The sequence below is a fragment of the Gavia stellata genome, chromosome 15 (assembly GCF_030936135.1).
Source record: "Gavia stellata isolate bGavSte3 chromosome 15, bGavSte3.hap2, whole genome shotgun sequence".
NCBI lineage: Eukaryota > Metazoa > Chordata > Aves > Gaviiformes > Gaviidae > Gavia > Gavia stellata.
In genome coordinates, this window is record NC_082608.1 from 2,021,592 (window position 1) to 2,046,177 (window position 24,586).

At 53.0% G+C, this 24,586-nt stretch overlaps 1 protein-coding gene across 1 annotated transcript in view; it reads left to right on the top strand.

The window, feature by feature from the left end:
* The window catches only part of HYDIN (HYDIN axonemal central pair apparatus protein), a 150,582-nt gene that overhangs the window by 124,240 nt on the left and 1,756 nt on the right, over positions 1 to 24,586 (top strand). The window contains exons 51-82 of the mRNA XM_059825082.1: positions 41 to 239; positions 1,106 to 1,205; positions 1,750 to 1,849; positions 2,360 to 2,528; positions 2,811 to 3,049; positions 3,373 to 3,487; positions 4,104 to 4,308; positions 4,679 to 4,914; positions 5,644 to 5,795; positions 6,774 to 6,966; positions 7,844 to 7,952; positions 8,538 to 8,798; positions 9,297 to 9,439; positions 9,782 to 10,000; positions 11,158 to 11,318; positions 11,893 to 12,005; positions 13,601 to 13,847; positions 14,394 to 14,606; positions 15,277 to 15,415; positions 15,757 to 15,922; positions 16,350 to 16,497; positions 17,744 to 17,951; positions 18,204 to 18,425; positions 18,987 to 19,156; positions 19,346 to 19,544; positions 19,719 to 19,877; positions 19,999 to 20,279; positions 20,619 to 20,838; positions 21,678 to 21,890; positions 23,301 to 23,464; positions 23,782 to 23,932; positions 24,346 to 24,576. Of these exons, the coding sequence (XP_059681065.1) occupies positions 41 to 239; positions 1,106 to 1,205; positions 1,750 to 1,849; positions 2,360 to 2,528; positions 2,811 to 3,049; positions 3,373 to 3,487; positions 4,104 to 4,308; positions 4,679 to 4,914; positions 5,644 to 5,795; positions 6,774 to 6,966; positions 7,844 to 7,952; positions 8,538 to 8,798; positions 9,297 to 9,439; positions 9,782 to 10,000; positions 11,158 to 11,318; positions 11,893 to 12,005; positions 13,601 to 13,847; positions 14,394 to 14,606; positions 15,277 to 15,415; positions 15,757 to 15,922; positions 16,350 to 16,497; positions 17,744 to 17,951; positions 18,204 to 18,425; positions 18,987 to 19,156; positions 19,346 to 19,544; positions 19,719 to 19,877; positions 19,999 to 20,279; positions 20,619 to 20,838; positions 21,678 to 21,890; positions 23,301 to 23,464; positions 23,782 to 23,932; positions 24,346 to 24,576 (5,845 nt within the window). The remainder of the gene's footprint in view (positions 1 to 40; positions 240 to 1,105; positions 1,206 to 1,749; positions 1,850 to 2,359; positions 2,529 to 2,810; positions 3,050 to 3,372; positions 3,488 to 4,103; positions 4,309 to 4,678; positions 4,915 to 5,643; positions 5,796 to 6,773; positions 6,967 to 7,843; positions 7,953 to 8,537; positions 8,799 to 9,296; positions 9,440 to 9,781; positions 10,001 to 11,157; positions 11,319 to 11,892; positions 12,006 to 13,600; positions 13,848 to 14,393; positions 14,607 to 15,276; positions 15,416 to 15,756; positions 15,923 to 16,349; positions 16,498 to 17,743; positions 17,952 to 18,203; positions 18,426 to 18,986; positions 19,157 to 19,345; positions 19,545 to 19,718; positions 19,878 to 19,998; positions 20,280 to 20,618; positions 20,839 to 21,677; positions 21,891 to 23,300; positions 23,465 to 23,781; positions 23,933 to 24,345; positions 24,577 to 24,586) is intronic.

Here is a 24,586-nt window from a genome sequence, read left to right on the forward strand (position 1 = left end):
AGTCGAGCAATCGGTGCTGAGTGTCGTCTTGTCTCTACAGGAGGGACAGCAAGACCCTGGTGCTGCGAAACAGCACCCTGCTACCCGTGGCTTGGCGGCTCAGCGGGCTGGAAAACCTTGGCGAGGACTTCTCCCTGTCACAGGATGAGGGCATCATTGCTCCCCGCACGGAGTTTGGCGTGCGTCTGTATTTCAAGGCCACGAAGGCTCTAAAGGTTAAGAAGATGATCCGACTAGAGGTGAGGGGGACTGTGCCCTCCCTGGCAGAGCAGGGCAGAGTGATCCCTGTGCTCTTGGGGATGGAGACTGTGCGTGAAGGGTACCCTGCCAAGAGGGCAAAAGGATGAGCCTTCCTGAGATTCCCTTCTACCTGTGTTGCCGGGGGGCCAGTCCCTTAGCAGCAAGGGACTCTCACTGAAGGATAACGTTTTGGAAACTAAGTGCTTCCTAGGGTGCTCTTGTAGCTGAACTTCATGGGGCAAGTATGCTGTGGAGTCCGGAAGAGATGTACTGCTGTGTACAGCACCTCAGGAAGAGGTGCTGCATCTGCGTGGCCTACATCTGGGTTTTGAGGCTTCGTCCTGAGCCCGTACAACAACAACCTTGCTGCTGTGCATGGTTGAGTGCTGTCGTTTGGTTGTCCAGACTTGGGCGTGCTCCCTGCAGCCATCCTGGAGTCCGTCTGGGGCTCTTAACATGGAGCAACAATCTCTCAGCCTGGGATTTTGTTCCCCATGGTTTAGGGGCTGTGTTTCAGTGAGGGTGCTGGGTGGTTGAAGAGGAGAGGGTTGGGCATAAATGCCAGGTGCTCTGGGACACTTCACACTTCTTGTGGTTGCTTTAACATCCCCTTGCTTCCCAGGGCGCTTTAGCAGCAACACTGCTGCTAGAGGAGGGCTGAGGTGTGCTGACAGGGTTTCTTACTGCGTCAGAATCTCGCTGGGTCAGCCCGTGAGATGAACGGGTTAGGAAAGTTTGGGAGTCACAAATGCTTGTCAAGCAGGGGAAGCCATGGTGGAAGCAGCCAGCAGAGGCAAGCCCTCGTATGTTGTCCTCCAAAAGAATTGAGAATGGTCTAAGCAGTGTTTGTTTCTTGCCACCTCAGGTTTCAGATGCAGAAAACATCCTGGGGATTGTTCAGGTTGAAAATATCCAAATCCTTGCGGAGGCCTATGACGTTGCTTTGAACATCGGCATTTCTAAAGGTGAGTGGATGCCCCCGAAGCCAAGTAGTCCGATGCATGGCATTGCCTTGGCAGGTGAGCAACCAGGGCACTTGGAACAGGATGGGATACCATGCAAGCGTGGCACGGATACGTAACGCACGTATCCTGCAAGCTGCGTGGAGTGAAGCACTGTCAGGACACAGAGAGAGCCTTGAGTCTCTCACCTCCAAACTTTGAAGTGTGCAACTTCATGTGCAGATTGATTTGGGGGCTTTGAAACAACAGTGATGTGAACAAGCACTTGGCAATTCGTGAAGGCTCGGCATGGCACAGAGCGTTGTTGGATCTGTGCTTGGAAGCAGGCAGGTGGAAAGTGAGCTCCTTAGCTGCTAAACCCTACACATATTCTCCAAGTAAGGGAAAGGGCAGAAAAGTAGCTAGAGAAACCTTCCATAAGAGGAACCTGCTGAAAAGGGTTTTGTGCCACCTGAGAACTCCAAATCTGTATCTTGTCACTTGGTGTAGTCTGCAGCAGCTCACAAATATTCACCATTTCTTACCTCTCTCTGGGGGTTTTCTGCAGGTACAGATGGCAGCGTGGATTTTGGGATCCTTAAGGTCCTGGATGAGGCAAAGCAGGTGCTAACCCTGAAGAACAAAGGGAAATACGAGATTGCGTACAGGTGGGTCCAGCTGCCTGGTCTGTGAATGCATGGTGCCACCACCCGTGAATGCATGGTGCCACCCAGGCCTGCATTCCCCTTCTGTCCATGGTTAGAACCTGTTCCCATGCTGACTACTTCATGCTCCACGTAAATACAAAACCTGGGCTCTCTAAGCTCAAATACTTTAATAGAGAATCCAGCCACACACCAGCAATTCTTCACAGCTCAGCAGGAACCAGAAGGAGAGACCCTAAAATGTAAGCCCCTCACTGCTGAGATTCATTGCCCTCTTTTGAGGGTCAGCTCATTTCTCTTTGAGACTCTTTAAAGGAGGGAATGAAAAAATTTGGTGTCAATGTTAGCTTACAACACTCCTGTTTGTCTGCACTCTGTGTCAAGATCTGGAATTCCCCAAGCAGAGCTGGGGGATTTTATTATTTTTTTTTATGGTCCTATGCAAAGTCCCAGCTGTGCTGGTGGCACCGCTATTTTTAACTGCAGAGGTCTGTTCCTTCCCTTTCACCCCAGTTTCAAGCTGGAAGCTGCAGATACCAACGTACGCGACCTGGCATCCCACTTCACCATCCAGCCGCAGAAGGGTGTGCTGACTGCCTCCGAGCATCCCGTGCAGGTCCAGCTGCTCTTCCATCCCAAGATGGAAATGAGCGTTGAGAACAAACCCATCCTGCAGTGCCAGGTGAGCTGCCTGGGCCAGGCGGTGTTAGCACACCGCGTTTTGGGAGTGTAAGCAGGACACATGTCTTCTGGAAGGAAGGCTTTAGTTGGGGAATCCTCTCTCATTCATATATAATAAAGTCTTTCAGAAACCATTTGTGATGCTTCCTAAGCAGAGCTGAAATTGGCTCTGGAGGAGGCGTTTAAGCAGGGAGGGTGAGCTGATGGGGACTTGAGGTGGCATCAGGGGACAGAGATAGAGCCTGGCCTCTGCTGTATTTACCAACCCCTCCTCTGGTTGCAGGTGATTGAGCCCAGCATCTGTGAAGGAGGCGAGACCATCGCTATTGTCCCAGTGAGGGTGTCAGCAAAAGCTGTGTACAGCAAGTACAGCATTTACCCTGCCTCGCTCATCAACTTCGGTGCCATGACGAATGGCAGCAGGAAAACCTGCACCTTCACGCTGGAGAACAAAGGCGTCCTTGACTTTAAATTCATGATCTACCGAGCGGACCAGGCTGCACCTGTATTGCCAAGGAAAAGGTGAGAGAAGACCTGCACCACCCTTCCTGCCCGAGGAGGCACCACAGCATGGCTGGGTTGTGACAAGCAGCCAGGACACCTGGGTTCTTGTCCATCTGCGTCACTGGCTTGTGAGCAGGGAGCCGAAAAACGCCTCAGTATCCCCATGTGTAGGACAAAGCCGGTGATACAGCTGACCTATCCATAAGCTACAGCAATGGGTGGTGCAGGCAGCTCTCCGGGAGCAGGAGGACTTTCCTCCATGGTGAGGAAGGCCAGCTTCAGCCTCGGAGAAAGGCAGGGGGAGCTCAGCGTGACGGATGTTTTCTGCTTTCTCCTCTCAGTGCACATCGAATCAAATCCGCCCGCTCCCATGAGAGTGAAAACTTGGATAAAATGACTCCCTCAGTCAGGCAAAGCAAGCGCTCGCTGCCAAAGGACGCAAACACCTTCATGCAGGTGGGTGGCTCTGGCTCCCCAACACGCGCCACTGCAGCTGGAGTGGGAGGACGCTGCTGTGCCCAGCCTCGGGGGCTCGTCGCCATGAGATCTGGTGGTCTGCATGACGGAGGTCATCTCCCAGCCACAAGCAAAGGGAGGAGCTTCTCAGTCCCACTGACAGTCCCATGCTGTGGCTCAGACCTGAAGTTGTGGGCTCAAGGGAGGGGAGCAGGTCCTGTGTTTGGTAGCTGCCAGCCAAAACAGGTCTATGAATACTGCAGATGCAGATCGTCCCTGTTTGAACTCCCAGGCCGTTGATATGAGATGACCTTGCTTTTTCTTCTTCCCAGCCCCCTCTCTCCTCTCCCATCGTTTCTGCTCTCCTGTTTTACCCCTGGAGGTTGAAGGATCCCAGCCACCACCTCCACCCTTTACACCCCAACTCCTTTCTCCATACCACTTGGGACAAGCCTATCGCTCCTCCCAGCTTGTTCATGTCATCCTGGGGCTGCCTTTGGGCCATGGAATCATCCCTCCCTGCCCTGGGACTGGGGGCTTGGGCCCGGCTGGAGGTCAAGGAGTGGCATACTCCTTGCTGGGGATGCTCAAGCCTCTCCTGGGACTCTCTCTGCAGGCTCGCCTCACTCTAGGCATGTTCACGGTGTACCCTGGCTTTGGCTCCATCCCTCCTGGGGGCCAGCAGATGATCACAGTGGACTGCCACGCAGAGCCAGTGGGGATCTGCAAGGAGTACCTGTCCATCGACATCAGCGACAGAGACCCTACGGACAATCCCCTTGGCATCCCCTATACCCTGTTTGCCGAGTCCTGCCTCCCAGGTACGCCCCGTCCACAGGTTCCTCTGGCCAGACCTGCTGCTGATCAGCACCCAGGCTTACAGAGAGACGCCCTAACCCTAAAGTCCCATCTTAAAATCCTCAGAGGTTCCAGTCCTTTTCAAGTCCACCAGTGGGGGGAGGCTGGGAGGGAAGCATGGAAGGATACAGGGAAAGCGCTGCCCTTTAAGACTGAGGGTGACTGAGCTCCATCCTCACAGCCAACTCCCCCCCCCCCCCCCGCCCCCAGGTTGGGTTTTGCAGTGACCCAGGCAGAAAGGGCTTATCAAGCCTTCTGAGAGGCCAAGAGGGTCCAGATAAATTCAGCAGGAAGGCTTCTTCATCCTCAGCCCTCCCTCTTGTCTGCTCACAGCATTTGTGGTTGATGACATGGAGTCCATCTTTGAGGAACATCGGATCTGCAGCAGCATCAACCTCTGCCGGATCCTACGGACAGTGCGAGACAAGGGCGTGTTTGTCACAGATGAGAACAAGTTCATCTTCACCAATGTTCTGGTTGGCCACCGGGCCACAGCTCGCTTCAAGATCTGCAACGTGAACAAAGTCCCCTGTGATGTGGTTTTCTCCATCAAACCCATCCCCAGTAAGGTAGGAACAAGAGGCCAAGGCGACTGTTGCTCTTTAAAGGCTGTGTGGTAGCCTGCCGCCTTCTCCAGATTCATTGCTTCCTCTCGTCTGGACTAGTTCAGCTCAGTGCAGGTCAAACTACAGGGGAGAGCAGCAATGCTGGGGTGGCAATTGAATTCAGTGTGTCTCAGGTGTTCAAGGAACGTGTGGATGAGGGACTGCGGGACATGGTTTAGTGGGCATGGTGGGGTTGGGTTGATGGTTGGACTTGATGATCTTACAGGTCTTCCAACCGTAGTGATTCCGTGATTCAAGCAAGGTTTTGGCTCAATCCTCTGGATCTTTGGTGGGAGACCTGAACCCTTCTTGGAAGCACGCTCAGATGGGGGCTTTTACTGAACTGATGTGCCAGGGCTCGAAGCAGACCATTTCCTCAGGCTCCCTGATCTTTCCCTTCTCTTTAAAGGCCAATTCTAGGTTATTTGTGGGGTTTGCCATGCAGTCCCCACCTCCCAAGTATGCTGGGCTGGCTGCCTAGCGCTCCGAGCAAGCTTTTGCACTCCTGGGCTTTATGGCAGCTCGTGTGCAAGGTCAGCACCACTTTGGAGTCACCCCCGAGATGGAAGGAGCCTGTCCAGGGAAGCAGGAAGGAGAATGCTGCCTGGGGCTGTTCCCCATGATGCATATGTGACTAAGGCAAATCATATTGAAGGATGTTTTCTCCTAACACCTCTTTGTGGGTTCCCCAAGCTTAACAGCCCTGTTAGCCACATTTTCGAGGTGGATCCCGTTCGGATGTGCGTGCCCAGCCGCTCCCACGCCTTTGCTACAGTGACCTTCACTCCACAAGCGATGCAGAGCTACCAGTGCACTTTTGAGGCTTCCCTTGATGTCCAGGCAAGGTAATTCACCCTGGGGAATCTTGTCGGGGACACCTTTCTGATAGCTGCCTCTCCTCTGGGAGGACGTGGACCTCTTGTTAACCCTAATGCTTTCATTAGCCTTAGGTAGAGTACTTAGCATTAGGTAATATAGGAGGCAGTAACTACTAGATAGAGCAGAGCAGAAAAATAAGGGTCATAGTTTAGCTTATATGAGTGTCTATGAAGAACATCAGGTAGCCAACTGGAAGTTATTGAATCAGAAAGAAACGGAGATGTGCGACAGCTGAGCTGGGGCTTTCCAAGGACAAAGGGTTAGATGAAGCGGTTTCTGTGCCAGCAAGTCAGCATGCATTATTTCCTCCTTGTTTATGTTAAAATGAGATGATCCTATGTGATTACCTGGGGTATATTAACATATTTTATGTTAAAGGAGCGATTGGACCCCTTATGAAAGAGTAGCCCAGCTCCTCTGTCCTGGGCCCTGTGTTTGTACCGGGGCTCTGACCTGCTTTTCCCCAACCCTTTAGTCGCTGAATTGGGACGAGATAAGTCAGCGTTCTGCCCTAATAAGCAATTCCTGGTTTAGTGTCCTTGGAAATAATCCTTGGTGATGGTGTTATTTATTTACTTCTCCCTTCTTGCTTTTATACTATTTTCATGCTGTGCTTGTGCTTTTTGCGTATGTCTCATATCACCGCAGCCAGTGAATTTGCCATGTCTCATCTGTTGCTCCATTATTTACCTGCTGTACTGCATGATTCGATTAAGTGAAATGATTTTTAACTGTTATTCTGGAAGGCTCTGTCTCTTCAGAGCAGATTTTTCTTGTGAATGGCCCTGATCTGACTGGGAGGAGAGGGGTGAGAGGGAGCTGTGTCGTGGGGTACAGGAGCACCGGCCAGGGAAAACGCAGTGGATGGCACTCACTCCATTGCTTGCCAAGTGGGAAATGGGTTAGTGCCAGCCATAAGGATTTCTCCTCTGCCTCTCCTGCAGCCCTGCAGCAATTAAAGCACAAAGCCTGACCTTCGATATCAGCGGAGATGGGCATCTGCCTCGAGTGACGGTGTTGCGCCCGGTCCTTCACAATAAGAGAGGGAACCCACTGCTGCTCTTCAAGAAGCTGTTGCTGGGTGATTCAGAAAAACTGTCTCTGGTCCTTCAGAACGATGGCGTCGTACCTGTCCAGGTGAGGACCTGCTCAGGGAATGCTCTGGGAACAAGTCCTTGTGCCATGGAGGAAAGGCACCAAAAAACGTGGTAGAGGTGCACAGATGCACCGCTACTCTACGTGTGCAATTGAACACCAAATGAAACCCTTGCCTTGCGCTCAGAGCCACTCCGTCGCAGGAGAATAACCCCCTCTGACTTTCTGGAAGATGCTTTGGCAAACCAGTGGGAAAAGTCTCGTTTCTCAGCCAGATCCCTCTAGGAAAGTTCCATCAGCCCTTCATCTTTTGTCCCCCTCTCCTTTGCAACCACTGCTGCTGTCTCCGCTAGTCTTGACCCACCCTTGGGTTTTATGCCGGTTACTCTTTCCACTCTGTGCCGCAGTGAACTGCACAGGAATGGGTCTCAGAAATTCTTCTTAAGCAAATGACTGAATTCTGCTTTCCAGGAAGGGTGTTCCCCTTGGCAATGTGAGTTTCTGACCAGTCTATCCTTTTCAGTTCAACACAACACAAGAAAGTTGATGGGTATTTTTCCTCCCGACTTTCTTCTCACGCTTTGGTTCTCATGTGGGAATGTGGGATGTCCTAGTTACATTAGATTGTATTTGATCACATTTTACTACGTTTTAATTAAACTCAGTTGTAGTTTAATTCCGTTCTGCTCATTGCTTTTAGTACTTTCTGTCCTGTTTGGTTCTAATTTAATGATATCCCAATGCCTCTGAACACTCTTTTTTTCTGTCTGATTTTACTTAAACTTTGTGCTAAGAGCTGTGTTTGAAGCGGGGAAGCGTGCTGGGCTCCCCGTGCTGGACCAGCAGCAGTACGGTGTCGATCCGTGTACCACTCTGTACCCACACCAGTGTGGTCGTTCTCTGTGTTCCCTTTTCTCAGTTGATGATAGACCTGTTGGATGAAGGGGGAGTTTTCTTCTTGAAAGCCAGGCCCACCACACACTGCATCTACCAAGCTGCGGGCACGAAGGAGGACTCTCCTGGAGAAGGTAAATTCATTAACCATGAAGTGTGGTCATTCACACAGGGAAGATGCATGCCCTGCTCTTGGCCTGGCGAAGCAGCAGCCAGATGTTAGACGTACTTTCTTTCCCGGGGCTCTCTGTACCCCTAGTTTTTCACGTGGACTCTTTGCAGAGTTTCCTCCTAGCAAGTTGTAGGAAGTTTTTCTGTTCTTCTGGACGTGGTGGGTTGAGTTGTCGGGGAATTATCGGCACTTGAATGGACCATCTGAGGTCTCTGCTGCATGTGGGGAGTTACCAGCCTGAACAGAGGCAGCCCTTGAGCCCACAGCCAGCCAACAAAAGCCAAAACCGCTCTTTGACTCAGCTTTACGGACGGCAGGAGAAGTTTGAGTGAGAGCTGCGTGTTAACCTAAGGTTAAGATGCTTAAGCAGTGATTATACATGGTGGTTTCATAGTCTTGTGAATATAGGAGGAGGGTCTGGAACCAGTGGTGGGAGAACCTGTACTTAGAGACAGCTGGGTTTCAACCTCTTATTCCTCTTATACCCGATGGAAATATTTCCTCTGTGCAGCAGTATCACTTGTCTCTGATTTCCATTGCTGTGCAGGGAGGAAGCCCCACACCGCTTGCCTGGTCCTGCATCACGGGGAATTAGCAGAGTTTGATGTGCTTTTCAAACCCAGCCTGGCCCAACGTGTGGAAGGGAAGATCCACCTCTCAGTGGTGGACAATCCCTATGAAGAGACTGACATTCAGCTGGTGGGTGAAGGCTACGAGGATGACTTCACGCTAGATAACATCCAGGGACTAGTGGCAGACAGCAAGGAGGAGAACACTGAAGGCAATCTGGAAGAAGACATAATTGAGGGTAAGAAAGGAGAGGCTGCCAAGATGGAGCAAGGAAGAGGAAAATACACGTTTCTGCTCACCCTGTGCCAGTGCAGGTGTGGTCCAGACTTAGCGGACAGATCCTGTTGCCTTTTGTAGCCTGCAGAGCAGCCACGCTTGAGAACACAGGGGAAGATCCTCTGTCAAGGGGGACGCATGCAGGCTGGGAGGGAAGGGTCAGAGATGCCAGTGTTCAGCTGAGTATCTCTAAAAGGAGGTCTGGTGGTCTGTGAGCGTGCCAGCCCTGTGCACAGAGGCCGTGCGTGCTGCACCGCATGTCCCCTCTGCACAGACACAGCCGCGTGTTTAGGGACATGTCAGGGTGTATCTCTGAAAGTGGTAGGATGGGGGTCTGCACCTCCCAGAGGGAGGAAGGCTTGGAGCGAGGAAAGGAGTTGGACATACCTGTGTCTGTGCGTGTGAGGGGGGCGGGCGGACCTCACAGCACGCTGAGATCCCTTGCTCTCATTCTTAACAGCTACCAGAGTGGATCACATCCAGTTCGGGGACTGTCACGTCGGGACACCCTACCCCGTGACCTTCACCATCACCAATCGCAGCAGCGGGGAGGCGGTGCGGTTTGAGTGGCTGGCAGACACCCCGTTTCACTTCTCCCCCCAGGTGAGTTTGGATGGCTCTGCCTTTCTCCGCTGGTCGAGCCCTTCCCAGCGGGTTGCCAGGAGTTAGCAGGGAGTCACCACGTCCCAGTGAGAGCCCATTCCAGTGCCACGTAGGAGATGCAATCCCGGGCTTTGCTGGGGCAGGGCTGTCAGCCCCGCAGAAACGGCTCCGTGTTGTGGGAGGCAGCATCTTCTGTTTGTACTTTTTCCCTATCAAACTTCAGATAAATACACAATAAAATGCAGATCCCTGGCACAGCTCCTCAACACATCAATCCCTTTGCTGTCAGTCCTGCCCTCGACAGTGATTCCAGTTTGGTCTTGGCTCTCCGGTTCTCCCTAGGTGGGACACCTCCATGCTGGCTGTGCTAAGGACATCACAGTGACCTTGAAATCAGATGTTGCAGCAGCTTTCAAAAAGCACCCTGTGAAGTGTAAGGTGGCTAGGATCACCTTCCAGCTGCCTCCAGAGCTGGTTACCGACTGGGACGACCGCCTGCGCACCGTCAAGTGGGTGGATGCCACGAAGGGCCCGGCAGCCACGTGGCCTCTCAAGAAGAAGGTAAGAAGCTAACTGAGCTTCTACAAAAAGAGCTGCCAACGGCAGCAGACCGCCATCCTTGCTGGCTAAGCTGGCTCCTGCTTCCTCCTGACATTTAATCCATCCGTGAAGTTAACCAGCAGTGCTTTTTAGGGGAGAGGTGGATGCACGGTGACCTGCTACGCTCGCACAAGATGGGGAAGTCTTTTTGACGAGAGATGTTTAGTTTGACAAGAGACGTTTAGCCACGTGCAAACTATCAGTCTCTGCTGATTTTATGGTGTTAAAATCTATTCATCTGAATCATTGCCTTTTCACCAACAAGGAGTTAAATCCACTGCGCTCTGTCTCCTTGTTTTAAAGTGGAGAGCAACACTAGCGCTCTCCCGTGTACGCTGGCTAGCCCACCAGCACATTGTGGGTGAGCTCTGAGCTCTGTCTGTACTGGTACTGGAGATTTTAGTTGTGGTCTCTATATCGTGTGGGATATCTCATTATGGGGCAGCCCAGGCACTGTATGGCAGTCATGCCGGAGTTCGGAGAAGTATCATCTCCAGAAACTCTTGCTTTTACTATCATCATTGCCAAACACACTTGCCTTGGGTGATGGGTCTTCCCTAATTTCTGAACCATTGTAAGACCTGTAAACCGAACTTCTTCCCCATCCGAGCATCAGCAGTTGGAGACTTTCCTAGTGAGTTTGTGCCCATCCCAAAATGCCCGTCCCCAGCCCCCACCAGTGTGGCTGTTGCCCCACCCGAGACATCTGGAAAGCACTTTCTCCTAAGACAAGAAGGAAAAGATGCTTTCTAGGTTTGTTCATTCTTGGGGTTCTCCATCCACAGAGCTCCAGCAGCAGAACTTAATCCTAATTTAGGGGCCTGCTAGATTCATGGGGAGCCAGGAAAAAGGTCAGACACTCTGCAGGGTTGAAACACGGGGACTGGTACCCGGCCATAGTCCCCATGGGTGTATTCGCAGTCGTGGTGATTCCTCTGATCAGTAAGTAGAAACAAATACTGTAGCGGAAGGGTCACGTTTTATCATCTTTCCAGGGAAATAAATGGGAATGGTCCTTTCTAGCCCCTATATGTGGCTGATTTTGGAGGCCAAAAGACTCCCTGTTCAGCCTGGCTTTCTGGACTCTGCTCAGTGATTCTTTCCTGTCCTGTTTGGAGGTGATCGAGGCAGAGCCAGAACCAGCTCACACTGTCCTGGAGAAGAGCAGCCGCGAGGTGGAGCTTCGCCTCAGTGCTGTCGTTGACTACGCCGAGTTCAAGCTGGATACGGACATGATTCAGTTTGAGGAGACCTTGCTCTTCCAGACAAGGACGTTCACGTGAGTGCTGGAGGCCAGGCAGGGACCTGCGTGTGGGAGCTGCCTTTGCCCAGGGCTGACACGGTGTCTGCTTCCCTAGAGCAGTCTCACCTACTGTTCTTCCCTTTAAACACATAATTTTTTGGTTTCATCCTTTCCAAGTCCTGGCTGGGTGCTGGGGCCCACATATCTACACACAAAGCCAAGCAGGAGATGGTGATTGCCATCCTGCCATGCCTTTCTGCTGAGAACAACCATGGTTTTGCTTTCATTGTGTGTTGCCTGTCCTTATCTGCTTGAAGACGAGTTTTCAGTCAAAATAATGCCAAACCGAGACATAAAGACCAGAGTAAGACCCTTGGATTAAGTCTCCTGGGTACCATGTCTGCCGTTCCCTCTTAAACGTCCAAACTTTGAAATACTTTGTCTTGGGGCAGCCCAGGGCAGTGATCTAGACGTGGCAGAGTTGTCTGGGGAAGAAGATGCTACTCAGCATAAAGAAAGGGGTGCCGGGAGCCCACCGTACAGGGTTACTTTTCTACTTGCTTGGTATTTATTGGACATTTTCTTTCTATGTCTCCTCCTTGCTTTTCAGTTTCCAGCTGTCCAATACAGGGAATGTGGCCCTGGAATACACCTGGATGAGGGCTGTGGAGGATGAAAGGGCGGTGAGCCCTACTGGGGAGCTGCTCCTGCCCAGTCTGGATGGTAAGGCACTAGCTCTCTGTGGCAGCTGGGCGTGCCCGGGGTGTTTCAGTTGGTAGCTGAGGGCTTTGTGAGAAGACTATACCACTTCAACCCAGAGAATGAATTGCTTTTTCATCCCTGTCCGTCACCCACCTTCATCATCATCTTCCCAGCTGCAGCTGGAGACTTTCTCCTTGCCCCCTCTCTGCCTTTCAGACCCTCCTACACTTGCTCTGACGCTTGTGCTCTGCGCGGGAGCTGGGCCTGGCTCAGAGGAGAGCCACGTGGTGGGTCGGGACTGGGAAGGGGGACATCAGGGCAAGTCTCTGAGACTGGGAAAATTGATAGTGTAACAACGGGTTTGCTGACCTGCAGGCACTGTCTGTGTGCAATTCCCCAGTCTACGGCAAATGCAAAGTCACTGTCTAAATTAACCCTCCTAACTCGGGCACAGGAGTGTTTGCTGCAGGCGGAGACCCTGCTCACAGCAGCCATCGGAGCTCAACGGCGGGGCCGTGACTCATTAACCTGCAGTAATGTGTTTGTGTCTGAGCGCGTGGTCTCCTTGGGAGCAGCGTGGTTCTGCGGGGAAACAGGGCTGTGTGTCCGAGAGGTCTCATCAGGAACAGGAATGAGGAGAGCTGTCAACCTTTGCATTTCCTAGCACAAGCAGCTTGTCTGATTGCCGAGCTGGGAGACCTCAACCAAAGTCCTTGACGCTCTGAATGTGCTTAACTCCCTCCCCTGTGGGTCCTGGTGTTGGCTGTTCCCCGGCACGGGGCACGCTTGTGCTGAAGCCGGTCTGCTGTGCCTTTAGCTGGCTGGTCGTCGGTTATGAAAGCCTGACAAAGAGGAAGGAAGGAAAGGGTATGAAGGACAGAGCAGTGCTGTTCCCCAAAGCCTTCTCTCCACCATGCACATCAAACAAAATTCAGTTCTGTAGGCAACTGGGGAGCAGGACTTAATGCTGTCCTTAATGCTAAGCGCTGAGGCTGGCTGTGCTGGGACATGAAACACTGCCCAGAAATTTTCCCAGATGCTGTAACACCAGACATCTCTACTGTTAGTTCCTGGGTATGGTTTGGGAAGGAACGCTGGCCAGAAACAGTTCTGCAGGAGAAGTTTGCATCTAGCTCCCCAATCCTGGAGATGGAGGGAGTTTAACAGCGTGGAGTGAAGCAGCGGGGTTCAGTCCTGGGCCCATTTAATTTGCTAACATAGACATAGCCTTCCTGTCCGTCATCTGAATATCTTTACAGATTGATGTTCAGTTGTATGTTTTGATTCAAGTGCTTCTCTGGGTCTCTGCTGGGCCTTTTCTCACTGCATTTGCTGCCCCCCACCCTCAGTTGTCCCTCCTGTCCGTCCTCGCTTTCACACCCGTCCCCAGGACTTTCTGGGATGATGATTTAGCAAGCAGTAACACAGAAACAAAAAGCAACCTGACCGCTCTCCCTCTTCTTCATCGGGAGTCCTCCTGCTGAAAGCGCTTGGCCAGGGATGCTCCAAGTGCGTCCCAGCTCCCTTCTGTTCACCTGCAGCAGAAGGCAGAGTTGCTGGGAACAGAGGATTTTCTCCTTGAAAGATATCCTGCTATAACCTCTTCCTCATTGCAGGGGAATTCCTTTCCTCCACTTCTGGTACCTCTGTGAAGCTCCGGTCTAGCCGTTGTTCAAGCCAGCTGGACCGCACTGTGGAGCACGTCTGCTCCTCCCTGAGCTCATCTCTGAACGCCGTCAGTGCCGCCCCGCTGTTCTCTGTTGAGCCCGGCAGCGGCACCATCGCTGCCGGCCAGGAGCAGCTCTTCCAGATGAAGTTCTCTCCGGTGTACGTGGGGGACTTTCAGAGCCGTATGCTCTGCAGGTAGGAAACGTCCAGCCACTTTTCAACTCATGCTACTGATGGATAGTCGTGGTAATACCTCTGACTGGGGTGGGTGGGAGTGCAGACCTGGGGACAGCCAGCCCCAGAGAGGCAGCAGAAACAACTAACATACAGCAACAAAGAAAGATGGTCATCTGGCCTTGGTAGAAGCAGGTATGGGACAGTGGGAAAAGACATTGTATGAAATATTAAGCTCCTGGAGGGTTGCAAAATCTGGAACGAGGGATCCAGAAAGGCTGTCAAGGGGCCAGCTAGTCCTTAGCTACGCTTCCTTATCAGACAAGCACGGCCTCCTTACCTATATAGAAACCTGTGTGCTGCGGTTGGTCTCTAGACACATAACTGGTCATGCTTCTGCCATTTCACCTCTGCTGCCTCCATGGCAGGGAGTGCAATTCTGTTCGATTTGCTGAGCAACGCTTGCACGGAGAGAGGATGCAGCGCTCTGTGCTGTACAAGGAGACAGACAAGCAGCTGCCGTCCAGAAACGTTAGTTTGGCTAATACCCAGTCCCTTTCTTCCTAGTATTCCTAACCTGAAGCCAAATCAGAAGTGCCCAGAGGTGGTTGTGAAGGGGAGAAGCTTGATGCCAAACTGCCACTTTGAACTGGAAGACTCTGACTACATCACTGCAAAAAGGCGCAACCCAGAGTTGCAGGGACCAAAAGGGGCAACGTTCGATCTCAATACAAAAGTGATTGAGTTTGCGGCAATTGGAGTGCGCGGCAGGAACAGCAGGTAGGTGTGGGCATGGTTTCTCCTGTTTGTGGTCTCCTAGTCACCCTCCTTAACCAGAGACCTCTCTAGCTACTCTTCTAAGCCCCGAGGTACCTTGTCTGTGATCTGCTGAGAGTTGGCCACCAGTCTGTTTTGGGGCTGGAACAAGCTGGTCACTGAAGACCAACTGGCCAATTTTTTGTTCTCTGTCTTCAATAAGGTATGGGTCAGTCTGGGAGGACCACGTATCCCCAGCCCATGTAATGTGGCCAGTACAACCTTTGTCCCTTTGAAGAGCATCCTTGGGACATTCTTGCACCTCTGAGATACCAGTTAGACAGGGTCAGCGAAGGCTGCAACCACAACAGAGAGTACTATCTTCTAAAGGAGTCTTGCTGGACTTCATTTTACCACTTTCGCTTGATCTCACCATTTTAATATGCAAGAGGTTTTGGCTAATTTCTTTGCTAATTTCTTTGTTGATAGCCATTAATTTTTAGCCGCCTGAGAGACAAACAGGGCCCCTAGAAAGCAGGTGAAATGTTTGTGCTCCCAACGTCGTTCCCCTATACCAAATAACTCCTTCCAGATGGTGTGCAGGATTGGCAGTGCCTGATGTCTGCTACAGGACAGAGTCATTAACATCCCAACACAACCTTAGTAGTCCTTTTTTTTTGCTTTGTGTGCCTAGGACCATCAGGGTTATGAACCCAACCAGTTCCGCGTATTCCTTCCAGTGGACTTGCCAAGACCCTGAAGCCCCACCAGAGCAGGTGGCTTTCTTCTGCCTCACAGAGAGAGGTCAGATCCAGCCGGGGAAGAAAGCGGAGGTGGGTGCAGAAAATTAAGACAGTAGATCCAGTACACGTGTATGCCAATTTAACACCGGCTATATCTACACTTACTGGGCATCCCATGTCGCTGTGAGCTTGCCAAGACCATGAAGAAACTTTTGACTGCAATGTAACTGAGCTGGCAGATGAACCTGTCCTCACCCTGTACCCCGCATCTGCCGTGCTTTTGGGCTGTAAGTGGTACAACGGCCTGTCTCTGAGCTCACAGCAACATAAGGTGGAGGTTTGGGGGGTTTCTTGGTGGTATAGACTGCACCCCACTCCCCTTACCCAGCCAGGGGCAGCAGCTTTCCTTCATTTGCCTCTTTCTCCCCCAGATCAAGTTTGAATTCGTCCCCCGGCACCTGGACATCACAGAATCATTCTGGGTCTTTACAATCCCTGAGCAAAGCATTTCGGTCCCGTTCCTGTTGGTGGGCAACACCACCGACCCGCTCGTGACTCTGGACAGATCCCACCTGAACTTCCACTTGGTGTTAATCGGTGAGCACCATGATTATAGCTTACGTGCTCAGAAGCGTACCTCTGCAGGGGCCCAGCAGTCCCGTTATTCCAGCAGGCTCCCACGAGGAAGGTGGAAATGGAAACGGGCACTTGTGAGCAGAGCATCCAGCTCCTGGCACCCAAGTGTTACGAGGGAGAGGAAGGGGAAGGGAGGAAGGCATGTGTCAGGGATATGGCATGTAGTTGGGGCTGTTTCCAAGAGGGGATTTGGGGGTGATGCGGGGGAGCCCAGGGGGTCAGAAGTATGTTTCCATGTTGGCATCCTGAGCGTGCCATGCTGCAGGCAGTGCTTCTCACTGCAGATTGCCTGCTGGGCTCAGCCGGCAGGCAGGAGCACAGTGGGCAGTGGTGGTCTGGTGGCCAGAGGAACAAAAGGTTTTCAGCAGCTGCTTTGTCCTCTTCCCAGGGCACGAGGTACACCAGACTATCTATATGATCAACAGTGAGAAGGAAGCCTTCAGTTTTGCTTTCAGAGAAAGCTCTCTCTTCTCAGAGGGATGCAACACCTCCGTGACAATAGAGCCCCTGGAAGGCTCCATCGCTCCTCTTTCAAGGTAACAGGGCTCACAGGTCAGATTCCCTCTCCCATGTGCCAAATGCAGCACCATCATTTTGCTTTTGAGACGCTCTCCCCTCCACAGTCACCAGGTGACTCTTGGCCATAGCATACGTCTGCCTTGTTTTGTTCCTTCCCAATGGGGACACCATGAAACTCCAGGTTCTCCATAGACTGGCTGTGCCGGGGTTACCCCGGTCTTCTAGGCCCCCTTCCTGGAGAAGTTCAGGCTTTGGATCATCTAGTTTTGATGACAAAAGCATGTTTGGAGGTTTTAACTCTGTGATTCCCCTGAGCTAGCAGCCTTAAGTGTGCAAGGTCTCCTCTCTCCTCTGTGTTCCTTTAGTGACAGAGTCCACCACGACCAAGAGCAGCAAAGCACACAAGCAGCATATAAGCCCATCATGGGGGACAGCAACAGGCTTACACAGCTAGCTGTGTTTTGCAGGATCACCTGTCAGAAAATGGATGCTCTTTTCTTGTAAACTGCAGCTATGACTTGTGATCAGACATGATCATGAATTCAAGCAGGTCACCAGCTCATCTGCTGATCCACCACAAATGTCCCTGTGCCCACTCATAGCCTGCCTGGGTGTAAGGAGAACGCGTTAGCTCCGGGCAGTTTTGCCGTGGCTTAAAAGATGCTGAATTTTGGCTCGCCACAGGGTGTAAGATAAGAGAACATCCTGTATCAGTTACTGTGGCTCACCTGAGAGGTGGTAATTCCTTAAATCTCTGTAGTTTGGTTGTGTTTGATCACGTACCCAGAAATTATCCACAGAAATTACAAAGAGGCAGTTTGGTGGCACCCGCGTTGCACAGCGGTCACGGGAGCTGGATGATTCCTCTTTGCAAAGAGGCTGTTACCCTTGTCGTATAGTTCAGAGAGATTGGGGGTTTCTAGGAGTGCCCTCCTCTGTGTGTGGGACAGAAGTGGGGTCTTAACCCAATGCTGCCTTGTAGCACATGGGCAGGGCAGTAAGGTCAGCGTTAGCTCAGGGTTTGCTGCCTTGTCGTTGTATCCTCTGCCGTTTCATTGCATGGGATCATCATACCCTAAACAGTTGTCACCAGGGCTCGCTCCATAGCGGAAGGCCCTGGAAGGGCAGAGTGTTGCTCCTGGTTTCTCCCAGGCCTGGGGTCTCACCACAGCCATTGCACAGCCTGCCCTCCCAGAGCAGGCAATGTGGGGCCAAGAAAGCAAAGAGGCAGTGAATGGAGCAAAAAGGATCTTTTCTCCCCAGGCTTCCCATTACAGTCATCTTCACACCAACACTAGAAGGAGAGGTGCTCTTCAACCTCAAGTGCGATGTCAAGAGGAAGACCCAGCCCCTCTCTTTGAATATCAAGGCCACCGGCTACAGCGTGAACGCGTCTGTCAGTTGTGAGGACGGCGACGGCTGTGTCACTGAGCTCAGCGCACAGGAGGTCAACGTCATTGATCTCAAGGAGGTGAGCAGCACTGGTTCCCTGAACCATTTGCCCCACAAAGCCCTGCAAGATTGGGCCTTAACCAGGAGCTTTGCAGATATGTTTGACTAAGAGGGAACTTTTTTTTTCTTCATTTATGGGTCTCTAGAGGGAGGGAGATTGATCTTTCAGACAGGTCATTAGCTGAATGTGAAAGATGAAGGAGCACTTGCTGGGCCGGCCAGCGCTTTGCATGTGCTCCAAGCCCTAGTCCTCACCGTCTTCTCCCTGCAGGTACAGCTAAATGAGAACATCAAGCGCATCTTCAGCATCCGCAATAACAGCAAGTTCAGCTTCACCTTCTCGTGGGAGCTGAGCGGCCCCCCAGCCCGTAAGCAGGTCCTCGCCGTCGCCCCTCAGACGGGCACCGTGCAGGCGGAGGGGAAAGCAGAGACCCAGCTGGTGTTTCACCCACAGAAGATGTGCTCTTTAAAGGACGTAGAGCTGACGCTGCAGGTGAGGCACCAGTGTTTAATACGGGACCTTCGCCTTCCCTACGCAGCAGCTTGGCGGCAGGAGCCCAGGGCTGGGGGTGAGCTCCGTCACTGAAGAGCCTGAACGAGGCAGAGAGGCTCCTGCTGCTGCAATAAAGAGCCTGACAGCTTCTGAATGGAATATTTTAATACTTAAGTGCTTATCCAGGACTACTTTGGGAGGTGCTTTTGTGGCAGGACGTATGCCCCAGGCCCCCTCTGCCCCTAATTTGGAGGGGCTCTAGATGTGCGTGGGGATGGAGCTGTTTCTTCTTGTCAGGCCTCTCCTGGGTCGGGTCTCACAGCTCAGAACGGTCTTGCCAGCACATGGCTGCACAAAGCAGGGCCATGACTCTTCAAAAACCCTTTCCCTCTTAGCCCAAGCATTCCACCTTCTCTTTCTATTCTGGGGTCCTTTGGTACTTGCTTTTCCTTACTGTCACTGCAGCCAGCTGTCCCCCATCCTCTTCCTCAGCCATCTCTGGTGTTTGGGGTTGTAATTCCCACCTCTTCACCTGGCTCATGCTGTCTTTTGTCCCACCAGATCAGCAAGGGTCCCACGTTTACCTGCGTGTTCCTGGCCACCGTGGTAGTGCCCGCTGTCCACTTCTCCACCACCAGACTCGACTTTGGAGCCTGCTTCATCTACCATGCTGGCATGCCACCTGCCCAGCGGACCCTTGTCATCACAAACAAGGCAGACAGGGATATGAGGTAGGCCTTCTCCGCACACTCCTTCAACCCTTGCTTAGCGCATGCCTGCTCCATGTCCTCATGACCGCTGGGGGTGAAATCCTGAAGATGCAGGGGGAGGAGAAAGGAGAGCCCCAAGTAGCCCTGACGTTGTTGTCTGAGCACACACAGCCTTGTGACACCTCTGCTCCTCTTTGCTGTGCTTTCTAGTTTGAACTGCTTGTTCACCAACACCGCGTACCTGGAGGTGGACTTCCCAGGGCAGGTCCTACGCCCAGGAGGGACAGTGGAGGTGCCCATCACTTTCTATCCCAGAGAGGTTGCGTCTTACCATGAGCTCATCCCTTTTGAAATCAACGGTCTTCGCCAGCAGACTGTTGAGGTCCGAGGAAGGGGCACGAAAATGAAGGTGAGATGAAATCCAAACCCTAAAACTCCAGGTAGCAGGCAGCCAGCATGGCTTTCTCTCTCATTTTCCTCATCCCTTCCCCAGCCTACCATGTTTTGGTTTTCTGCCATGAGGGTGGCAGAAAACCTTTTCTCCTTCTTTCCCTTCACTTTATATTAATCCCTCCTGCCTCAGGTTGACATTGTGGAACCACGAGGAAAGGTGGTGAAGCTGGGAGCCCTCTCCATCGGACAGACGGTGAAGAAGATCGTCACCATAGCAAACAACAGTGCTGCCCCTCTTACTTTTAAGCTCCATCTCATGTCCACCATGCCAGAGCTCCAAGAAGCTGGGGTAAGGCTCCTTCCTTCACTTGGAGAGCACTTTGGTGTGCCTGCTGGTAGCTATGAGCTGCTCTGGGCAGGAGCTAGTAGTTACAACTGTAGTAGTAGTCTCCACTCATTTCTTTGAGCAGGTTCTCTGCCTGAACCCCACCACCGAATTAAGTCTGAAGCCCAAAGGAGACACCTGTAAAGTGGAGGTGACCTTCTCCCCAAAACGCCGCATCCAGCCATTCACCGAAGAAGTGATGATGGAGTGCAACGGCCTGGTGCGCTCCCTCTTCATGGTGCGGGGCTCCTGCCAGGGCATCCATGTGAGCTTGGACCAGGAACATCTCAGCTTTGGAGCGGTGGTGCAGCAGAGCTACACATCCCGGCGCATCATCATGCAGAACACGGGCGACATAGGAGTCAAGTAATGCAAAACTCTGTTCTCTCTGAGGGCTGAGAGCTTGGATGAGGGTTGGATGGAGTTGTAGCTTGCCCAGATAGTTCTCCTCTGCTTTTCCGTCCCAGTGGAGAGTTGGGCAGCCAAGGCTGTGCAGTCAGGCCCTGGAAGTTAGCAAGGGATACAACCAAAACCTTGTTTACAGATGGGTGCTGCTGAGTCCTGCCCAGCCTGAAGCCTTATTGCCAGGTGGCTCAGCATCATGCCTGAAATCTGGTGGAAAAGCCCACAAGAGGATTAGAAACGGCACGTTGCATTCGCAGCCTCCTAATCCTTCCTTCCTGTCCTTGTGCTTTCCTTGGCAAGGTTTAAGTGGGACATCGAGACCTTCAAGCCAGATTTCTCCATCAGCCCCGCCAAGGGTTACATCTCCCCAGGAATGGATGTCCCCTTCATTGTGACCTTCCACCCCTCTAAGCTGAGCCATGCTATCCAGTACGAGGACCTGAAGTGCTTCATCCAGGGCAGTGAGCCGCTCCGGCTTACGCTGGCAGGATGCTGCATGGAGACCCCTGTGACCAAAGAGGTAACCGGAGCAGAGACAGGATGGGTCCTCTCCTTGCACCACTGTTTGCACCACATCTCTCCCAGGGCAGGGACTGGAGGATACTTACGTGCATAGACTTGCTCCTGCCTGTCATCCTGCCTAGGTATCCCAGAGACCTGAAAAAACCGTTGGGCAGGATTCCCAAAATTTCTGAGCCCTGTAATTGCCTTCCTCCCCTGTTAACGGTGCTGCTCCTCCAGCGAGCACCTCAGCTGTCCTGGCTCTGCATTGCAGCACCCTTGCTGCGGGGACACCCTGCACGGCTCTTCTGAGACCCTCCCCACAGAGCTGCCCAGCTGTACTCCCAGTATTGCAGCCACAGCCACGCTTTTCCTCCCTGTCGGGACTGGGGAGGGCATTCAGCGCTAGGAGTGAGCAAGGCGTCTGCATCCAGCTCCTAGGGCACAGGGATGCAGCGTTGGAGGACTCCTGGCCCTCACGGACATCGCAGGAGGGTGCAGCTGGGGGGTGTTGGCTCTTGCTCCCAAAAGAGAGCCCGGAGCTGCTCTCCAGCCTGCCCACGAAGGGGCTGTGTGGCTGCACGTCTTGTCCTTGCACAGGAGAGATTTCCTTCCAGGACTCCCCATTTTCTTTCTCCCCTCCTTGGGAGGCGGCATCCCCCTTCACCCAGCATGCAAAACACCCCTTCCTCTCCCTCTCTAAGAACCGACAATTTGGTTTACACCAAAATCTATGGCTCAAACGGAAATTTTGCGTACGACGAGGAAAAGCTGCTCCCTGTGCATAGAGCTAGTCAGAGTCCAAGTGGAAAGGATTCCTTGGTATGACCAAGCAGCCTCTGTGCTCCTTTGTTGCAGACACTGACTTTCGCATGCGACGTGCGCCAGGAGCACAGCCAGACCATCCTCCTGTCCAACCCAAGCAATGAGGCCTGGACCGCGCAACCTGTCATTGAGGGGGAACACTGGAAGGGGCCTGAATTTTTCCATCTAGAGGCCAATCAACAAAACAAGCCCTACAAGATCACTTACCAACCCCTGACCATGAGCTCTGAGAAGAAGCAGCATCAGGTATGTGAGCTGTGCCAGCACGCTGACCCTCGGTAGCATGACCCTCATAGCTCACCCAGCTTTGGGCAGGAAGGTTGGACAAGATGACCTTCAGAGGTCCCCTCCAAGCTGAAATTATCCTGTGATCCCATGTTGGAAGCTGGATTTTTTGGTGGCTAGAGGCCAGGTGTAAGGAAACTGCAGGTGGGAAGTCTGGACTGACCATTAAATGTATTGGAGCAGCTAACCTGAAAAACCAGGTTGTCTGAAGGTCCAGGAAATGAAATTCGTTCTGTGCAGCCCAGGGGGGCTCAGAGACCCCCCCGTGCTCAGCCCTGTGGGCTGTGCAGGCTCCCCAAGCCCTGGGCGCGACTGCTTCTGCCAGCACTGCCCTGCTCTGGGGTCCTTTTGCAGCAGGCAGGGAACAAGAGGGGCGAAGCTGCCTTGCCATTTCTCAGTGCCCCCCCTCACCATGAGCAGTCGGGTGGGAAATGACACAGACATCTCTCTTGACATCACCTTTGCTGATGTGGGAGCTTTGGAAAGAGCCCTTCCTGCAGGTCTCAGGCTGGGCAGGTAGGGTGACTGGCCCCTCTGTTTCCATGGGCACTATTTCTGAGATGCGCCAGGGACAAGCTCTTAAATCAAGGGGGTTGATTCCGAACGGCTCTGGGGTGCTGGAGGTGGGTGTCAGACACGTGCCCCTTGGCCCCCTCTAGCTGGGGCCAGAATTTAGGCCAGAGCAAGAGTGGAGGCCAGAGACTTCTGGGCTCAATCTCCAGGGTGCGGAGCAGATCTGTGCCCTGTAGGGTTGCATATGCTCAGTATCTTTTTAATGTACAGCCTTGCTGAAAACTGCAGGACTCTTCATGCTGCTCTGGAGGCAGAGGAGGTGCCGCAGGCAGGTGGCTGTGACCCCTTGGCACCCGATGAGTACTGGTTATGAGCTTCTCGTGGCCCACCCTGGCTGGTGGGACCCTGCCGTGTTAGCTTACAGGCTGCTCTCCTGGCAGTAATGCTGGGGCTAATCCCAGCACTGCCGGGGCAGCCAAGCTTAGTAGGGACTGCCACCCCCTTACCACGGCTGTCCCTGCACAAGCACAGGGCTGGCAGCTGACGTGCCCACGTTAGTAAGGCAAGTAAAAGGGTGCTGGGACGGTCAGACCAGCTCTGCTGTAGGGCTGGTGCTTCCTTGCTTTGCCTAGACGTGCTGCCTCTGTGTCCCGTGGCTGTGCCAGCCCAAGCGGGTATGACACTGCCATCTCCACCTGCGTGGGACACAGGGCTGCGGTCACAGCTCTGCCAGCTGGACCTGCTCAAAGCTGTTCGGATGACAGCCTGAGACATGGGACTGCCCAGGTGTGCTCGAGAGCCAGTAACTCGTCCAGACAGAGAGCAGGAAAGCTCACTTATCCTATTTCTTGTCTCTAGGGCTCCATCTTCTTCCCATTGCCGGATGGGACAGGCTTGTACTACCTCCTGCAAGGGACTGCTGAGGCCCCAAAGTGTTCAGGGACCATTTTCCGGCAGGTACCATGTCGGACTTCCTACACTGAGCTCATCCCTGTTTCCAACTGGCTGAACAGACCGCAGAGGTGAGTCCGGCCCAGGAAGTCTCGTCCCATCAGCAATCCCTGCAGCAGCGCAAGGAAGGGCTTCCCACTGCCCGGAAGGTCCTTCCTGCAAGCTTTTTACTCTCCTCGGCCCATTTCTGGCCATAGGTGTCTGGGATCACCCTATCCACGTTCTGCCTATGCAGACCCATCCTGGAGGGTTTTCCTCTGAGGGGATGAGAGCTGTCTCCCTCTGCCTGAGGCATTGAGGGTGTGAGGAGCTGTGTTGTGCCCCCCCACGATGGGTATCCTATGGGAGTCCTTCCCGTTGAGCTTCACTGCATTCTTCTCACCCACAGGTTCCTCGTGGTAGTGGACATGCTCAAACCAGAAAACCTGGAAAGCAGTTCTGTGCTGCAGGGGCTGGACTACATTGACGTGCCAGGCTCTGCCAAAAAGGACTACAAGCTCACGTTCCTCTCCTACAAGGAAGGAGTCTTTAACGCAACGGTAAGTGTGGACACCAGGCTGTGGAGCCCTTCAAGGAGCTGTTTGCTCACTGAGAAGCTATGTGCCTGTTTTCATACCTCTGCATGCCCACTGGTGGGCTTGTAGGTGTCCTGGGTGGGTACTGAACAGCAGGCACCTCTCCACGTGCCCCACTCACGTGTCAGTCTCTGCGAGGGTCCCACTGGGGGCTGCAGAGCACAGGTGGGTCAGGCCATTGGTAAGCTGGAAGCAATGGGCAATCAGGAGACTCCAGAGTGGAAATACCACACGTGCTTTCCCCAGTCTGGCACTCTTCCTGGGTGGCTGTTTACCACCGTTCTTGGAAGTAGGGTGCTGGGCTTGGGGGGTTCTTTGGGCTGGCTTAGCACAACTGGTATATTTTTATATAGCGCTTCCCTTTTTCTCTCATTCAGGTGACCTTCCTCAACGAGGTGACCAAGGAGTACTTGTTCTACATGGTGACTTTCAAGGCCACCGCTTCGGGACCCCTCAGCACTGTTGAAATGACCGCCGCTGTTCGGCAGAGAGCGTCTTCCACCGTCAAGGTGGAGAACCCTCTGCCTGTCCCGGTGACGTTTGCCACAGATTGCAAAGTGCCCGATGTCAGCGTTCCCCCATATTTCACTGTTCCTGCGCAGTCGGAGGTAGGAGCAA